The sequence below is a fragment of the Neoarthrinium moseri genome (assembly GCF_022829205.1).
Source record: "Neoarthrinium moseri strain CBS 164.80 chromosome Unknown scaffold11_Wmoseri_CBS_16480, whole genome shotgun sequence".
Classification (NCBI taxonomy): domain Eukaryota; kingdom Fungi; phylum Ascomycota; class Sordariomycetes; order Amphisphaeriales; family Apiosporaceae; genus Neoarthrinium; species Neoarthrinium moseri.
Genome location: NW_026055125.1, coordinates 278,453 through 296,134, shown reverse-complemented (window position 1 = coordinate 296,134; position 17,682 = coordinate 278,453). Strand labels below are relative to the sequence as shown.

The following is a 17,682-nucleotide window of genomic DNA, read 5'->3' as shown; positions in this document are numbered from 1 at the left end:
GGCAACCCTTCACATAACGATACGGTAAGGGGCGGTGGGTAGGGTGTGGCACACAGAGAATCCACGAAGGGTTCTATGATTGCGCGTAACCGAATTTTCTCGGAAGACCATTCATTGCCGGCGGAATGTGGCCTCATATTTCCATCAAGACCATTGGACAACTTACTAGGTTTATTGTAGGGCTATAGACATGGACGACATTCGGCTGGAGCCAAGCCGATCTAATACGCCGAACTTATGAAGCTTTTGTATCTGATTCAATGGGAATACCATAGGATGGAACACTTAGCACGTCCGTCAAATGATTCTACGATGAACAAAGGTTGATTCGAATGCGAATCATTAACAAAGCTACTAGCCTATACTGGTAAATTAGAGGCATTATGGCTTCAGAGTCCGCAGCCGGGACTTATACCTCCTGAGGTACCAATCGAACATCTAAGTGACGCTACTGCGGGAACAAATTCTAGATAATAGTCCACGCGTATCCTTTTTTTTTTTTTTTTTTTTTTTTTTCAAACTTCTTTTTATATTTTTAAAAGAATTCTTTTACCACTTGCTGTATCGAGCTACGAGTAATGACTGGCGCTGAAGGCTATGCATGACAAAGCAAACGAAGGAACGAGGGTTTGTAGTAATCATGGCCTTGAAGGTCAGATTACTCGGCGTTAATAAGCCTAGTCTTAACCGGAAGCAAACATTGTTGCTACAATATACCTTTGTTTCGCATGTAATGTGATAGAAAGAATAGAACTGAAGAATAGTAAGAGTTTCATGCTTGAGCAAGGTCTAACTTTCTGATGGCGATCGCTCTACCCTGAACATACCCCAAGCCAAACATTACGAAGACGTGACACGGAGTACACCTGAGAGCACCTCAGCTAGTGCCAATACCTTTTCCTCTTCCAACCTGCGACCCACTATCTGAATTCCAATAGGGGCACCATGATACATTTCAGGATCATCTGTACTCGACTATTAGTTAATTTGTCGAAATAGTGTATAGTCTACCTACAAGCATTCCAGTTCTTCTCGTCGGTATCATTGAGAGGTTCAGGATAAGGTCTAGCAATGTCAATATTCTTGTCGGCAAAAGTGACCGGTACCGTCACAGCAGCGTAGTCAAGGATATTATACACAATCGTATAATCTAGCATGTTAACTATGCGTAAGCCATTGGACTCCTGGGCACTTACTATAGGAGAAAAACGAGTTGTGTCGCACGGCAGCATGCGCTGCTACTGGGGTGATGATGCCATCCACGGGGCGTCCTAGTCGCTGGTTAGAATGAAGCAGGCGAATCCTCCAGAGCTGGTGCTGGGGGACTCACCAGTGCCTGTGAGCGTTTTAGTAGACTCCCAGTACTCAGCATACTGCTCCTGGTATTTTCTGAATCTTAGGACCAGAGCGTAGTAATCTTTCATGTCCATAGATTTGCGTGGTTCATCCTTCCCAAATAGTGGCTCGAGGGCAGTCATAAGAGGCTCACCACTCAGCCTGATCGCGTCATGAACGTCATGGACATCTGCGAAAACGATACCAGCGTAGATTCGAGAGCCTTCTAAATGGCTAGGAGGGTCCCATCCAATAACCTTATGTCCAGCTTGTCGTATTGCATCGATGGCGGAATCTACCCCCCGGGAAATCGTAGGATGCGGTTTTACTACTCCATCGTGTGGAAAGGTTGCGAAACAAAGCCCACCCGCAGCTGCATCAATTCGAACTTGGTCGAATTTCGATTGCCGCCATGGCATGTTAATAAGAGCTGGGTCCACTCCGCACCCTTCACTTTCGATGATGGCTTTGGTGAAATGAATCAGGTTTTGTAGGGTTGTCGACATTGGCCCAGCTACGCTCGGGACCACCGGCTTACCAGCCAGCGAATTGGCAAGGTCTTTGTACGAGATACGGCCATGGCTTGGCTTCAGCCCGAATAGATGATTGAAGGCAGATGGTATTCGAATTGATCCGCCCATATCCGTACCAACCCCGAGAACTGAGCCACGAAATGCGAGTAACGAACCTTCTCCACCAGAACTTCCGCCCGGGGATAGAAGCCTGTTATATGGGTTCAGTCCTGGAGGCTGTAGGTTCGATACTGTCTCTGCCACCATTAGAGTTTGGGGCACGCGAGTCTTTCGTAGTCAAGATTAGCTCAAGCACAATTAATAGGTGGTTTAGTAAGCTTCATACTCGCCTTTGCAACGATAATTCCACCCAGAGATTTGATTTGTTTCGTGAGTAAACTCTCCGTTTGATTTGTTTCTACATTTCCCAGCCAGCCGATGTAGGCCATCGCAGTTTCGAGACCTTCAACCCGGAACTGATCTTTAAGGCTGACGGGGATACCATGGAGTGGCCCGATCAGTTTATTATTGGCCCGAAGATAGTTGTCGTGCGCCTTGGCCTCGTTAACCGCTTCAACGAACCTTATTTCTGATAGAGACTCCGTCATTTGATGGCTGATGGCGGCTCGGTGGCAAAAAGCTGTTATTACTTCCTCAGCGGTCCAGTGCTGAGACTCATAATTCTTCAAGATTTCGCTAATGCGGGTCTCGGACGTAATTTCAAGCTCCCTCTGGCTGAGCCGCGCCGCGCTTGGAAGAGTCTGCAGAAACGCATCTGTCGTCACATTGCGGCTCAGCGAATTTGGAGTTATTGGAACTGCACAGAACGACTCCGATAAACGCCATTGTTCCGGGATCTTTGCAAGCACCGACTCCCGCTTCCTGGATGCGGATTCTTGCCACGATGCCATGACTGCAGTTGAATGTCAGACTTCAAACCAGACAATCTCAAAGACAGCAGGAAGGCTGCTTTCAAACAGTCAACAGAGGGGTGTGAGGGAAGTCTCGGTCAACCTGAGTGAGTGGGGTACGTTGTCTGGTACAAGGATCAGAATTGTTGTTATATGCACGTTCCGCAAAGCAACATAACAGCACCCAACACGCTCTTTTGAAACATACTTAAGCACTTAAGGTACGGATCTATTACCTGGCCTCCGTACACTCACAACCATGAGAACGGGGAGAAAGAGGCTGCTTCGTCCTGCGTAGCAGTAGCGGCTAGCACATTGACAATTATCCATAGTCAGAAATGCGTACATAGATTGGAAATAACGTGCAAAGTGCACGACAGATGGGGTCTGTGGTCAATATATCTCCTACTGAGGGATTGGACATATTTCCCGATGCAAGCCTCTAACTACGGTACACGCTTTGGTAAGTGTGATGCGGTATATCAAAAACCAACATCCGACCAATCAGGGAGGCTCGAACATCTCAGAGCTTGTGGCAAGTTACCCAGTCCATCCAAGTCCAGCTGTCGATGCCGAGACCTTTGCAACGAGGTAGACCAGATCTCTGAGCCCTCTCAACAAACCAACAGCGATTCTTCCCGCTCTCACCCCTATAAATCGCTCGATACGAGTTTAAAAGATGGGGATGAGTTACAGCTTAGAGTCTTCGTCCTTGAGCCGGATTAGGGCTTCTTGTATGCACGTCATGACAAGGCGGCCAGTCTTCAGATCCCACGTGTTCTCATGCAGAAGTACCCTGCCATTACCGCCCCAGGAAGTTGTTCGCTCGATAACTAGCCAGTCGTCCACCCGGGCGGTAGAATCATGAAAGTGAATCATGTGGTTGAGAGTGGCACCCATCGTGACGTTCTGTGTTGCGTCTCCAACTATGTCGGGATTTGCATATATGGCCATTCCTAAGAGTATCTCGTCCGACATGTAAGCCAAAGCAGCCTGGTGCACCGACACGGACTTGACATTCAAGGGCTGCTGTGAGCGGACGAAACTGCGGACGCGGCAATCTCCAGGCTTGTTTGCCAACACAAACCCAAATGGACGACGGTCGGACGCTTCGACCTCAGAACTGACTGGCTGCAATGGCGAACCAGGGCTGGATGCCGCGGCTAACATTATGCGGTTGAGGTCCTCTGGGATTTCTAGGGGTCCAAGGCCCTCTAGGTCGGGCATGGGAGGGCCGTAGTCCAGGGCATTAGCGACCGGGACCTTGCTGCTTTGGAAGGAAATGGTTGCAATATAAACGCCCCTCCCGCTGTCTCCCTGGGCTGCCCGGACTAAACGAGTTGCATAGGATTGTCCGTCAGCCGTGCGGTCCACCTGGTAGACGACCCTCTCCCTCGCCGTGGCGGTTACCGGGCGAAGGAAAGTGGAGTGCGAGGAGTAGACGTGGAGGTCCGGCGCCACGGTTGCACTGGCTGCCGAAATGGCTTGCGCGATGAGTAGGCCTCCGAAGACGGCTCGCCCGCTTGGTTGGGCGGTCAAGGGCCTGTTGTAGATGTCACCCGTTAACAACACCACTTGAACACCAGGGTCGTCGGTTTCTATAAGCTAGATTGCATACTGTTCGTTGACATAGACATCAGTCCCGACGTCAGGGAGGTGCTGAACCGCCACATGCCGCTGGATTATTGCGGGCTGAGCTCTCATCGTGAACAGTCCTGTCACAAAGTATATTATCAGACTGTATTGTTCTCGAAGAAGAAGTCGCCGGTGATCTGGTTGTCGCAAACGTCACATAGATCTCAGAGTTGGAGAACAAAGGAGAGCGCGGTGGGAATCACGTCTCCAGTCCCAGTTTCTGGAGCTATTACAGATTGGATGACACGATTGTTCACGTTGGTGCGCGAGGAAAACGACGATACACTGTTGTTGGCTGCTGCTGCGGCACACACTGCAAGGGGGAAACCTGTGTGACGTAGGAAAGACCGTCTCATCCAGCTCGTGCATCGAGGTTTATGCAATTATCCAGCGATAGCTGTTGCACCACGCATAGCTAGGTGCCATTGTTCACTGCTGGGAACATTTAAGAAGAATCGGTAGTAGCATGGACACAAAGGAGCCTCCTGACCGCCCATTCTGCGCCGAGAACCCTGCGCCGTACGAACGACCAACGAAAAGACAAGGTATGTGCTGGGTCCAGCAAAGATCAGTTCAAGCACTAGTCTTGCGTGCAACTCCACGGAGCACAACGCAAGGTGATTTCTAGAAGTTTGCAATTTTGTTCCTGAATTGAAGAGTCCTTGCCAAGTAAAGGAGGCCACAAAGAAAAGAGGCCGTCAAGAGTGCCGCGTGAAAGTGAGAGAGCTGGTGCTCCATAGCTTTGATGATATGGTCCCATCCAACTGGCAGGCAGATTCTATGGTTTTTTTTTTTTTTTTTTTTTAGTTTATTTTTTTTTTTTCACTATAGAGTACACTCAGGTTGTATCACTTTCCCTCCGGGATATGATACATGTGAGCAGCAAGTAGAATTCGTCCTTTTATTTTCAAGATCCATGGCTAGACAGAGGGACTAATTGCAAGTATCACACTTCACACTTTTGTGATAGCGGAGGCCTTCACCGGCAGCAGCGACCTTTTTTTTTTTTCTCCTTTTCTTTTCTTTTTTTTCTTCATGTAGGATTGCCATGCTGGCTGTTCGATCTTCGTTGACAAATCAGCTCCCGAGTTTGACCGTTTACCACCAGAGACGGTCTCTATTGTTCACGCATGGTACGGATCGAGTCTCTGCCAATGCATCACAGTTCAACATTAAATCTAGAGGCAGTACGAAGCAATATGCCGAGTGTGGCTACAGCGAGCTTTGGCAAGCCGCAAAGACAAGCCTTGTGAGGTGATGTTTCAGTATGAATATTTGGGCATGCTATGAGCGTACACTATTATATAACAAACCTACCGGTTTTCCAATTTCCTTAGCTTGGACATGGTGAGGAGAATCTGGGCGTCATAAAGTCACTTCGGCTTTGAAGTTTACCATCACTGACATCTTACACCGCACCGTGTGACAACATTTGTTCTGCTATATTATACGACACGCAGGAAAGCAGTCACGTAGCTTGAATACCAAGCATTGTTGGCCGATTCGAAGCATGTGTGTGTCCATACAAACGTTCCGGACATGACTACTCCTTAGCCTCGCTTTCAACTTAGCAGCATCTTGCTTTGGCACATTATAAGCTCACCAGTCTCAGGCATAGCACTCTGAGAACGTTTGATCCGTGTGCCCATCACCATCACATTCAGTCGATATCACCGAGAGGCTTATAGTGAATAATTATCGCAGTTGCACGACGAACAGCCTAGACCCAAGGCACGATCTTGTAGGGTAGTACCCAACATCTTGGACATGTGGAATGAAATATTTCGATTATACTGTGTAGTCGTGATGTCTCGTCACAATCCATGTGTTATTTTCTCCGTGCTGGTAGGAATGCTGACTGCCTCTACACTGGCTTTGGGACCTTCAACATTCGCAGTCTTTGGCAACAGCTACACTGACACACAGTCCATGCCTATAAGCCAGGCGTGAATGGCTTATCTTCCATACCCACGTGATTTCTCTTCTCTGCCTCGGCAGATGTAGAAATGTGTTGACCATAAGGGGGAATAACGTAGCCCCCAGGGAGGTCGCGTCTAGGCACACAAGATGGGTTAGTACTCAGGGGCGTTTAGGTACGCCTACGACGTATGGGAGAACACCCCGAAATATTGGGATGTCTTATTCACCGTTATGAACCACTAGAGTTGCTAGTGAGGACATCAAAGGATGCGACTTATGTCAGAAACAGAAAGATAGCTCGGAGTCATACACCAACATCGACAGGCAGCTGACCGGCCCTGGTCTGCTGCAGGGAGGAGAATCATCATTCTTGTATCGTGCCTGGCTCCGATGTGTATTAAAGCAGACCTTGTTCTTTTTGAGCACAGCATCTGAGTTAAGAAACATTATTCATCCTGAAGGTTTCTCGCTGGCCACTTTCACAGTACTTGCTTGGTGGCCCATAGTTCATTGACCTCTACGGACTAGAACCAAGCCAAGGTCCAAGTGGCTGGGAGGTTAGGCCACCTCTCCTGCCACTCGCCCAAGATCTCGGGAACCCTCTCATCAAAAGTTGCCCGGCTTGCTGCAGTGGCCATATCGAACGTGGCTGAGCCGACGGCGTCTCGTTCCTCCTTAGCTGCGTTGTTGAGGGAATCTGCAAGGTCCAGGATACCTCTGCCTCCGATAGAGGCTTCCTCATGGTTATCCCTGATGTCTACGTTGATCACATGGACTGGTCTGTTCAAAGGAGCACCCCGATTGTGCAAGTCATCAATGACGGCATCCCAGCAGCGCTCCTCACAGGTGAAGACCACGTCGGCCACGCCTCCCTCTGTACCAACGCTTCCCCGGTCAGAGGCATGCTCAAGACGCGGGATGCCGACTTGCCAGTCCTGCCATCTTTCAGGGCCCCATTTTACGCCTCGGTTCCTGTTCAGCATGTTGAGCAGGCCGTTGCGGGTGTAGAGATCTTCATCCTTTTCGCTCAACTCTTTAAACATGCTATCATACGACGTCTTGTTGAATTGGTAAACGTTGGGCTGCTGGATGGTGGGCCCCGGAAGTCGGACCAACGATCCAGTGCCAAAGGAGATAACGGGATAATGGGCCTTGGATAGCTGTAGGTGAGCTTCCATTGACCTATTTCTTGTCAATTTCCTTCGTTAGGCGATGACAGTAGGCCCGTGGCCCACGTTGAGAACTTACCGGTTCTGGTTGCTGGCGCACACAGTGCAAAACTTCAGCTTGTAGCCACCCGGATCCGGTCGATCGCCGGTTTGCGTGGGCGCAACAGTTCCATTGGGGGCCTCCATGGTGACGACGAACGCAGGCAATCAAACACGCCGTGAATGAATGACTAGAAGACAGTAGGCGCAGACGCTAACCTTGGCATGCTCGTCTCAACGGGGAGGGGAGGCGGCAGAGAGGCTGGCCAGGTAGAACGTCAGTATGGCCAAGGGCAAACGAAGAGATCAATCGGAGACTGGGATTGTTTGCGGACAAGTTCAGATTTTGTTGCGTAATTATAATGGTGTCACCATGGGAAAGGTAAGACAGCTCCAATAAAGAGTATCATCATGTTACTGCTAGGGGGAAGGGAAGGGCTGTGAGGCGCGAGTCGCGCACTCAACGAGACAGCTTGGTCGACGTACCTTGTAGCCAGCGACTGCTCTTTGCCAACACGGCTGTGCTCGAGCTTCACTCGCAAGCGTCGAGAGGCAGATCTGATCACTAGCCTCAGACTGCTTGGAATGTACGGAGCGGTCCCATGGCAATGACGCGTGCCAGTCGTGGGAGCGCAATCCGTGGATGGTGCGTTGTGTTGTGGTGGTGACGGAATGACGGAGTGAAGACAAGTGCAGTTACAGGAAAATGTGAACTGCGAGACGAAAACCCAGGGGCGGCCCGCTTGGCTGCCGGTTGGGCGGTCAAGTTCTACAGCTGCAGCGCAATGGAATCAAAGTGGAGCCGTACGGGGGAGCACGCGCCTGGAAGCGATAGCGATAAGGGCCACCACAGCACGCACGGTAAGCTGAGCTACCGGGCAAGTAGAATGTCCATAGGGGTCTGGGTGCCACATCGGGACCTGAGCCGTGCCGCTTTAAGCCTGAGCCTGGCCGGAGCTTGGCCTGAGCTTGGCCCCCAATGAACGTACCTGGGTCGGCATGACTAATAATCCGAGGCCGGGCCTGCTGATCGCAAATTACAGCTGGAGCATCATTTAATATTACTATTTACTTTTAGTACTAACCTTTATATTCCTCCACCTAAACCTAAAAGTCCTCCGGTAATAAACCAGCAAGTCGCTTGTGACTGATGACGACCACCTCGACAAAAGGCGTCGGGTCAGAACATGTTGACCAAATCACGACTGAAAGTACGCTATCTCGGAATTTCGTTACGCAAAGGAACTCGGTGGTGCACGAGATTCAGGCAATTTATAACGCAGGCAAGCCACTTTTTACAAAAGATGCAATGCAAAAGTTAGGCGAGGAACTCGGTGTTCTCCGGAAGGGACTGTCAGTACCTCGCAAAATTACACATACTGGCATCAATGGCGAGGACGTCGAGCTTTCTCTCGATCCTGCGAGCTTATCAGATGATGGCGCATCTTTCTCGGCGCCTAGATGGTAAGTTGAATTTTCTACCTTCATACCTTTGTCCATATGTTTATGCGTCAGTAAACTTGTCGTCTATATGAATTTTGTTTTGATCAATCTATCAGGATCATTCATTACTCTTCCATAGAGGAGCTCACCGTCAAACGCGACATATGTTCTTTCAATCCTCAAACTGCATTCCTACCGATGCAGATTACATCTTGCACCACAGAACTAGAGGACAACCAAGACCTGAACTGGGAGGATCGGCCTACTATCTCCACGAAGGGTTTACATGGATTATTTCAGGATGTGGTACGCCAGTGGAGGATGAGTCAGCATCACGAAGAGATTCAACGAGTCATTACTGCAGCCGCAGTACCACTCAAATTAAATAAGGTGGTTGCCTTTGGATGCGGACCTCTGACTTTGAACTCCGAATTAGATGACCGGCCTATGATCCAGCACGCGTTACTTTTAACGCTCCAATCATGTTTACCTCATGGCGGGTGTTATGTACAGGACCCGTTATACGAACAAGCGGACAAACATGTTTTAGAAACGTTTGGGTTTCATGTTCTGGACGACCCAGAGGTATTTTTGATGGCAGATGAGGCCAGCATCCTGTTGTCGATTCGCGCCGACGTTCCGGTGAAACAGATTGTGGCAAGCAACTTTTAGATTTATTCTCTACCCTTTTCGTCACCTCTTTGAGTTCGAGACATGTTTCATACAGTTTACTTATATACCGTGCAACTTTCTCTCTTTTGGCCAATTGCTAACTTTAAGACTTACAGGCTGATATTTGTCGTCCCGGTATAATTATTTGGGATAAAGACAGACCATGGTAAATACTCCTATTGTCCTTAGTCTAATGATAGGTATTTGACGTTATACAGCACAGGCGCAATGCCCTCGAGGGTTGATGACATGATTAAGGAAGAATACAATGAGTTGTTTTTTCCCTGGAACGAACAATGTGGTGAAGTATCAATATATCTAAGAAGTGTGGCAAAAGAGAGTGCACACTAAGTGCAGGTAAGAGGAAGTTGGAAGTGATACCATGTTTGTAACATCACGAGGATTGATTAACTAGAAGCTAGATAGTGATCACACGCTCTTACTCACTCTCGAAAGAGAATGTAAAGATGAGGTCAAACTAGCTTACGTGTGGTAAACGTGCCTTTCCATCTATAAAATATAGATGCTCTTTCCTGTTAACACTTCTGGCCTGAACTACCACAGCACTTGCCAACAAGAAGTTCTAAGTCCACGTTATCAGATGTTAAAATGAGGGAGGTCTATTTGAACCGGTTGTTTGATTTAAAGAGCGGATATGTAAACTAAAGACTGAGCTTCAAAACGGGAAACCACAAAGCAATGATCTTACCCCCAACAAAAACGTCCTAATACTCGATTGCAACTTGTAACGAAATGCAAAAGACCAAAACGCAATCTTAACTCCAAAACGAATGACATAGCTCAATACCTGTGCAACCCTGAGTTCCAACTGCAGATAATCAGCAAAGGAAGAATGCCGCCTCCATGAATAATCCCCCGTTGCACCAAGAACTGTAGTTCTTGATGCTTTCGCATTAAATAGACCGAGAGTTGGCAAGCCTCATCGCCACTGGAATCCAGAAGACCCCAACTGTTAGTATGAAACTGATTATAGAGGAGTGTTGCATCCGGGGGCATTGCAACGCCCAATGGTAACGCGGTCGGACCGGATAATCCGACAACGAGGATCGTGTTCGATTTACTTCGGCCCATAGTAATAACCGTGGCCACAAATGTATACGTACTTATATCGCCAGCACATATCTGTGTTTGTTAATATAGAAACGCCGACCAGTTCTAAAATAAATAAGGATATAAACATACTGATAATTTCATTCAAATTGGCTTGATATAGAAGATGGCAGTAACAGTTCTATAGTATAGAACAGTGTGAAGAAGAAGTTATGTGATACTAATGGGCATGGAAGCATATACTGAGCGCACTGCCCTTTATATATTGATTTCATTCCAGCCATATACGTATTTCCCAATATAACGAGTTAAGGTCATCCCCATGTTTAACATTAACATGTTTCTTCTGGTTTCTTTGTATGTAAGCTCATTTGAGCAAAGTGTGACTCAAGGCTAATATGTCATATGCATGGAGATAATTTGTTGGATCAGTTAATGATGTATTTGTTGGTTTTTCCCCCGGCGTTTTCTTTGTTCACTTGTTACAACAGAAGATTTGTCGGATCATGGGATAATTCGAATACCTTGCTTGTTGGTTCGTTTCCGGAATCTTCTTTGTTTGCGTAGTAATTCCTCAGGTCACCAGGATATTTTCTTGTAGCCACAACATCTTATCAGTTGGATCACAGTTCATGTACGATTTCCCTTAAGTCATCAGGGTATTTTTTCCCTTTACCCCCCCTAGTATCTTCATCTTTTGCAAGGTTACTAGGGAATGTCTTGATTTTGGCTCGGTTATATCAATCTTCATGGTATCTGACTAGCTGTGGTGTCACCAGTTCTTCGTCTCTTTTTTTGTTGTCCAATCCTCTTAATCATTTTGCTCTGTTATCTGGTGGCTCGTGATCCTTTATTCTACAATAAAACCATTCAGGGCTTCCGGCACTGGATAGCGACGTTGCGAGCCGACTACAGCCATTTCCACAAGTCATCACCTACTATTAATAGATATGCTCCTAAAAAAAGGAACAGATACGAAATCGGCCAGATGTCTTCTGCCCACTTTGCAAACGCCTTAAATGTCTTTCGCGACGAGCAGACGAACTTCGTTCCCTATGTGCCAGAAGGAGAAAAGATGGCGACGCAAGGACCATGCGCAAGCTATGATATTCTACTGATCAAAGACCGTATCGTTATTCTATTCGGTTGCGATGCGAGAGTCATGTTTTAGTGGATGCCCGATCTCTCGAAGCAATGGACCCCTCATGCGGACAAGGATATTGTCATCCAGCCGAACGCATTGGCTCAACCTTCACCACCCTGTCCTCACCAACTCAATTTCGACACCAATTTCACTCTCTGGTGTGTTCAAGCCCTGCAGATCCGGCGTCCCTGGTGGTTAGGCTTACGAGCCGACGTGGACCGGTCCTTGTTCTCGCGGTAGAGTCGGAGCTGGGCGCGTAAAGTGCAGATCGAATCGGAGCAGGGCGGACCCGTCTGGGGCCGCCGCGATGCATCTATTGGCGTTCCGCCAGCACCGATTCCGGTCTATCACGGAGCGGTTGCGCCTAACTTACCTTAGGTCGGCGATCCACCGAGCTGCCCGCCCTCCATGTGTATGAATTCGAACGGGCTTCCGCAAGAAATCCCATTCCACGGAAACTACCTTGCTAACGTCGGCACTGGAGCTTATATTATGCCGGCTGATAATTTTTATCGAAATTCGCCAGTTGCCCTCTCAGCGACTTCGGTCACAACAAAGGATAGAGGCTTGCTCGACTACAATCATCCTGCATCTCCTTCTCGAAACTTGATGCAGGCAGAACAGAAGCGCCTGCCGGAAAATAAAGCGGGGAGGACGCCATCAGGTACAAGGCCGCGGCGTATGGGGAAGAAGATGCTGGAACCTAGGCCTATCTTTCCCGCGCTAACTTGAGCCATCACTTATTATGCTTGCCGGGTTCGCTAGGCAGTCGAGACCGTAGAGAACAAATAAAAGTTGCTTGTTAAACTTTCCTTCTTCACCTCACCCAGATCGGGAACTCGCATGATGCACGTTGCGCGTGACCTGTACGACAACATAGTCTTTATTATTTAGCATTGGCATATCTTGAATAGAACGGTTCCATCTCCTAACGCCCGCCTCCCTCTATCGAACTGTGTACATTCTAGGATTGCAACACGCGGGGCTACGGTGGTTTCGGTACTCTTACTTGCATAACTAGCTTCTCCAACCGCTGCAGTGCCGACTCAAGATCTTGACCGACCTCCTCCGCCTTACGAGTATGGACAATCGCGGGTTTCTACTTCGATTAGCTACTTTACCCGAACTTCATCGCGCCGACTTACGATATCTTTTATATAAAGCCAATTCTCATTCGGCTTAAACACTTCGTATTCTCCACTATTCCTATCATGTGCCATAAGGATGACGTCTAAATTGAAGAGGTCCGCATATTCGAGGATCTTGCCGTGCAACGTTCCGCCTCGTCTCTTCCGCATAACCTTCAGAGCGCTTTTCCTAGACGGTGGTGCTCTTCGTGAAGGCTTTTTGCGGTGCGATGTTTTGCCTCCTCCCTTACGCGTGGCTTTCGGTCGGTTGGTTATAGTGGGTGGTGCTCTTCGGAATTCAACCATCTGCATGTGGACGGAAGCGTCCTTCATATACACGATATCTCGATATGGCCCATCTCTTGCTGTACAGTAATGGACGAACGGCCAAAATGAACGTGTGCCGTTTCCAGCCGGATCCTTTCGATGTGCACCGGACTGAGCCACAACGTCTGTTTCAGAGACGCAAGAATTGCTAGTTACTATACAGCGTGTTTATTTTCGGGCGCGTGTTGGCCCATTTCCAGTTCACAGTGTTCTGAATAATTCTTGACTGTGCGCGGTATGGAGATCGTGACCTCACTTCACAGTGCGTGTCTTCGCGAGCATGCGTTGGTGTTGGGGCAATGCTGTTGGGAGGGGAGTGCGGTTATCCTGTGCCTCTTTACCAACCCGTCGGGTAACGAATGATGGGCCTTTTCAGCCCTACATGATCGATGTGAAGACCGGACGAGTTCGTTGCCGGCCGCTGACTTGTAAGCAAGGGATGGTCACACCTTCCACCTGGTATCCCAAATTTGGGACTCGAGAGAAGTTAATCCAAATTTGGGACTCAAAGGTATCCTAACTCTGGGACTCGAAAAAGTTATGCTAAATTTAGGACTCAAAAGGAAACCCTCATAGCGACTTCTCTATTTAAATGCTGCCCGTGTCCGAAGCCTGAAATGAATAGCAACATCACCTTCAACCTTCATTAAGCCCTCTGAAATCGTACATCCTCTCCTGCACAGACTTCGTCTCCCACCATGTCCAACACGATCAATCCTGCAGACATTCCCTTGCCACCTTCCGAATCACCGTGTACCAGCTCGGAAGCGCAGGGCATTAGCGTTGCGCCTATCGACTGGGACTCCCTCCCTCCGCTCGAAGACTTTCAGTGGTCGTCTTTCGAAGGAGATATCCAAAACCTCAGTCCCTTCTGTCTTAATGCGTCAGGTGTAGATGTCCCTATGGCTACGTCGGACCCGGCAAATATGGACTTTCTCGCCAACTCCAGTATGTCGTGGGACTACGCTCCGACGAACAACCCTCCATCGTCGTCGTTCGATCTAGGTCAAACCTCGCTTTACACCCAGAATCAGCTACTTATCAAACGCGTCGAGGATCTAGAGACGAAGTATTAACAAGCAAGATCCGATATCGAGGCGTTTACGGCGTGGTCCAAGAACAGGGAGAAGCATAACCGCGAGGTGAATAAGAATATTCTGGAGCTGTTTAAGATTATACGGAAGCCTGGTTTTAATCGCAGCATTCTCGAAAACCCTAGCGAAGTAGACTCGAAACACGCGGTAAAGAAAATGGTAAAGAAATAGGCTTAGGGGCCCACGGATTCTATTTCAAAATTGGCGTCATCGCACTGCTGCGCGGTAATTGTTACGAACATGGCCTCGAGAGGTGGCCCGACGCAAGAAGGCGGGGCCCCTTGACCAATTATCCAAGAGCCAGGTCTGGCGGCTGACGAAGGCAGCACAGACCAGACAGACTCAAGGTCACGTGACTTGGATCACGGTCTTGGCGCGTGAGCCAACACGGGGATCACCAGGATCACGGTGATCCAAGTGATCCAGGACAAAGGATCACCTCTGGAATGGTGATCCAGCCAACAGGTCAATGAGGGGATGAATGGATATATATTGGAAGGGATTTCCTAGCTACATAGACAGTCATTACCTCAGTGATCAATCTAAGCATCTATCTTACCCATAGGTGAGGCCTATCAAGCCTTGACGACTATTCTCATCAATCTCTTCGGAACACTATTGTCACTTGACTACTTCATTGCTCAGTTATTCTTGACTATCGTATCCTGATAGCATAAACCTCAGTACCTGTATCTGAACTCTACGGTTTACCGCTAGAAGTTGGATATTCGTTACACTGATCAGGGCACGTGCCTGACAATTGACTGAGCCGAGCCTGAGTAAAAGCGGCATCGGCGCTAGGCCCGATGTGGCCGAGAAAAGCTGCCATGGACATCTAACTACCACTGGGGCCGGTGTGTGCCCTGTGCCTGTGCGGAGGTCCAGAAATAGAATAAAGAACACCCAGGTCAACGGCAAGATGGAGGTGGTTGTGAACTTACATGGGTGCCAAGAGTTGCACATCCAATGACAGCGGCGTATCTTGCCAGGTAAGAATACCCAAGGTAGTTCGTGATTTTGACTTTTGAGCCCTCTTACGCTTGCCTATCAACCCTGGACAAAAGTTTTGGTGCACTCCTTCTTGTTCTGTGGCCAATCTCACGGATCTAGCTGACCAGAGACTGCCTATGTACATTGGATGCACAAAAACTGTGGAGGACATCATATTGGACACATCAGATCAGGGTCAGCCCCGCGGTGCTTCAGAGAGCCACACTCGGGCCCGTTGCAGTAGACATAGCACATAACACGCCGTAGCACCCACCAATGCATGTGCCACCCCTCATCATCGAAGACTCTAACTTGAGGGAGATGCGGAGGGCGTCAACATTGGTTCTTGTTACGGATGACCAATGACGGACTGCAGCAGCAGCAGGTGAATATCACGTGTGTCTCGTTTCACCCTTATGCAAGACTACATATGCATCGTGGCGTGTCCACTCGCAGAGGCAAGACCGGTGTTGAGGTAGATGGTAGATGCACGGGAGAGAGCAACGGAGCTGTGGCAGACATACTCAGTCGATGATCGCGGGCTGGCCGAGCCATCCATATGTGCATCGGTATGTGTACAGTCTTTTGTGCTTCTAGCCTGATAGACCACCCACTTTGCCCTTGGCCGTCTTTCTTTATGACGCCCGATATCATCACATTGAGGACGTGTATTGTGAAGATGGAAATCAGGGTGCTACCAGAAGAATGCATTACGTACGTAACGTGGGACCCAAACGCGATCCCAAGTCTGCCATGTAGCGGGGTTCTCGTCGATCCCGAGGAAACATGTGCGGGAGGAAATGCTGTTACTTACAGAACCCCTCCCATGCATGGATAAGATGTTGGCAGAAGACGTCCCCTGACGCTGTGAGGTCGCGGCAGGTTGAACCGGACCCTGAGAAGCGATGGGACTTTTGTTATGGAGGCACGGCTATTTACTATGAGCCTACGTAAGATACATAGTAGAGGGTACATAGGTATAGCATCACGGTAAGCTGGTCTGATCCATGCCTCAAGTTGTTCTGGTTACGACCGAACCTGTACGTGCTGGATGGTATTGAATCCGAGACACCCCTACCGGATAGTTGAGACGATTCGAGATTTGCACAAGGTCCTGGTGCAACTACGCACAGATGACGGATCGGGACCACATGGGAACACTTGCGAGTGAGTTGCTATTTTCGCACGACTGGAGCCTCATGGCCATCCAAGCGGCCAAGCAGCTTGGAAGCAGCCTGGAACCTGGACGTCAAATCAGGCCAGCTGCTGCACTGAGCAGAACTTGTCATGCACATCCTAAGTTGGGTGGGAGGCTGCCATCCCGTCCCCTTCCAAGGTTGCCTGTCAACCTTGAAGCAAAAGCGGCAAGGCCCTGGTGCATGGCGCATGTCCGATGCTGAAAGTGGGTGGTGGACCTAAGATAGAGTCGGGTGCTGCGAAACCCCCCGCGTCCCGGAATATCAGAGCTACTTGTAGGTCACGTAAGATGATGGGGAGAATCCTCCCTCCCTCCACCTCGCTGTTCAGATCTCAATCAAGAAGACAGACAAAGAAAGTGAGGCCGCAACAATATTTGAGACCACCCATTGTCATTGCTGCACATGCAGGGGGTTAGCTGTGGTAGCGGCGACTGGTTCTTCGTGCTGCTACTCGGTCCAACATTCACGACACTGGACACACCAAGTACAGAACAATACATGAACTCGGAGACTGATCAGCACCGAGACGCTTCGACGTGCGACCGTTGGCTTCACAGATGAACCGGCACGGCTGCACGTTGGACTGGCGCTGACTCGTCAATCTCGCTTTCTGGTCTGCATGAGGACATATATACATACATTGGATACATACGTACCTCCAGGTAAGCCGCATCGGGGCAACCAGTCAGATCTTCGGCACTGCGCGCTTACCAGCACAATCAGAAGTCGCACCAACTGAAGGAGAGAAACCTGGGCGCGCGCGCGTGGACGTGGACGTGGACACGGGCACGGACACGGACCCAGCCAGCCCAGCCAGCCCAAAGCCTACCAGTCCCGCGGGCCACCGAGCAGTGGCCGTTGGTTCGTTCCCACGCATGCCCTGGGGCCCCTCCACCACCACCACCTGCACCCAGGCCACCACCCAGGCCACCACCCACCAGCAGATGGACTCCTGGGCGTGCACCTAGTGCACTTGGTGTACTTTAATTTCCTTCCCCACTCCTGGGAAGCTAGATAGACTCTTAGGAGTACATGCATCAAATTCCTCTACTAAGTTCCGCTTCCAAGGCTTTTCTGGTGTCCTCGGCCAGGCG

At 49.3% G+C, this 17,682-nt stretch overlaps 5 protein-coding genes across 5 annotated transcripts; 2 read left to right on the top strand and 3 right to left on the bottom strand.

Annotated features, from left to right (window-relative positions):
• Positions 1-840: 840 nt before the first annotated feature.
• Positions 841-2,758, bottom strand: JN550_004217 (uncharacterized protein; the record flags this gene model as incomplete). Its single annotated transcript, XM_049315708.1, has 5 exons — positions 841-965; positions 1,016-1,150; positions 1,197-1,271; positions 1,331-2,104; positions 2,194-2,758. The coding sequence occupies 5 exons, from the start codon at positions 2,756-2,758 to the stop codon at positions 841-843; spliced, it is 1,674 nt and encodes a 557-aa protein (XP_049173755.1).
• Positions 2,759-3,448: 690 nt separating this feature from the next.
• JN550_004216 (uncharacterized protein) lies at positions 3,449-4,462 on the bottom strand (the record flags this gene model as incomplete). Its single annotated transcript, XM_049315707.1, has 2 exons — positions 3,449-4,301; positions 4,377-4,462. 2 exons carry the CDS (start codon positions 4,460-4,462, stop codon positions 3,449-3,451), a joined length of 939 nt encoding a protein of 312 aa, XP_049173754.1.
• Positions 4,463-6,837: 2,375 nt separating this feature from the next.
• JN550_004215 (uncharacterized protein) lies at positions 6,838-7,668 on the bottom strand (the record flags this gene model as incomplete). The annotated part of the gene is made up of 2 exons (XM_049315706.1): positions 6,838-7,495; positions 7,562-7,668. The coding sequence occupies 2 exons, from the start codon at positions 7,666-7,668 to the stop codon at positions 6,838-6,840; spliced, it is 765 nt and encodes a 254-aa protein (XP_049173753.1).
• A 1,162-nt stretch (positions 7,669-8,830) lies between these two features.
• On the top strand, positions 8,831-9,636 carry JN550_004214 (uncharacterized protein; the record flags this gene model as incomplete). Its single annotated transcript, XM_049315705.1, has 2 exons — positions 8,831-8,985; positions 9,081-9,636. 2 exons carry the CDS (start codon positions 8,831-8,833, stop codon positions 9,634-9,636), a joined length of 711 nt encoding a protein of 236 aa, XP_049173752.1.
• Positions 9,637-14,003: 4,367 nt separating this feature from the next.
• Positions 14,004-14,381, top strand: JN550_004213 (uncharacterized protein; the record flags this gene model as incomplete). The annotated part of the gene is made up of 1 exon (XM_049315704.1): positions 14,004-14,381. One exon carries the CDS (start codon positions 14,004-14,006, stop codon positions 14,379-14,381), a length of 378 nt encoding a protein of 125 aa, XP_049173751.1.
• Between the last annotated feature and the right edge of the window lie 3,301 nt (positions 14,382-17,682).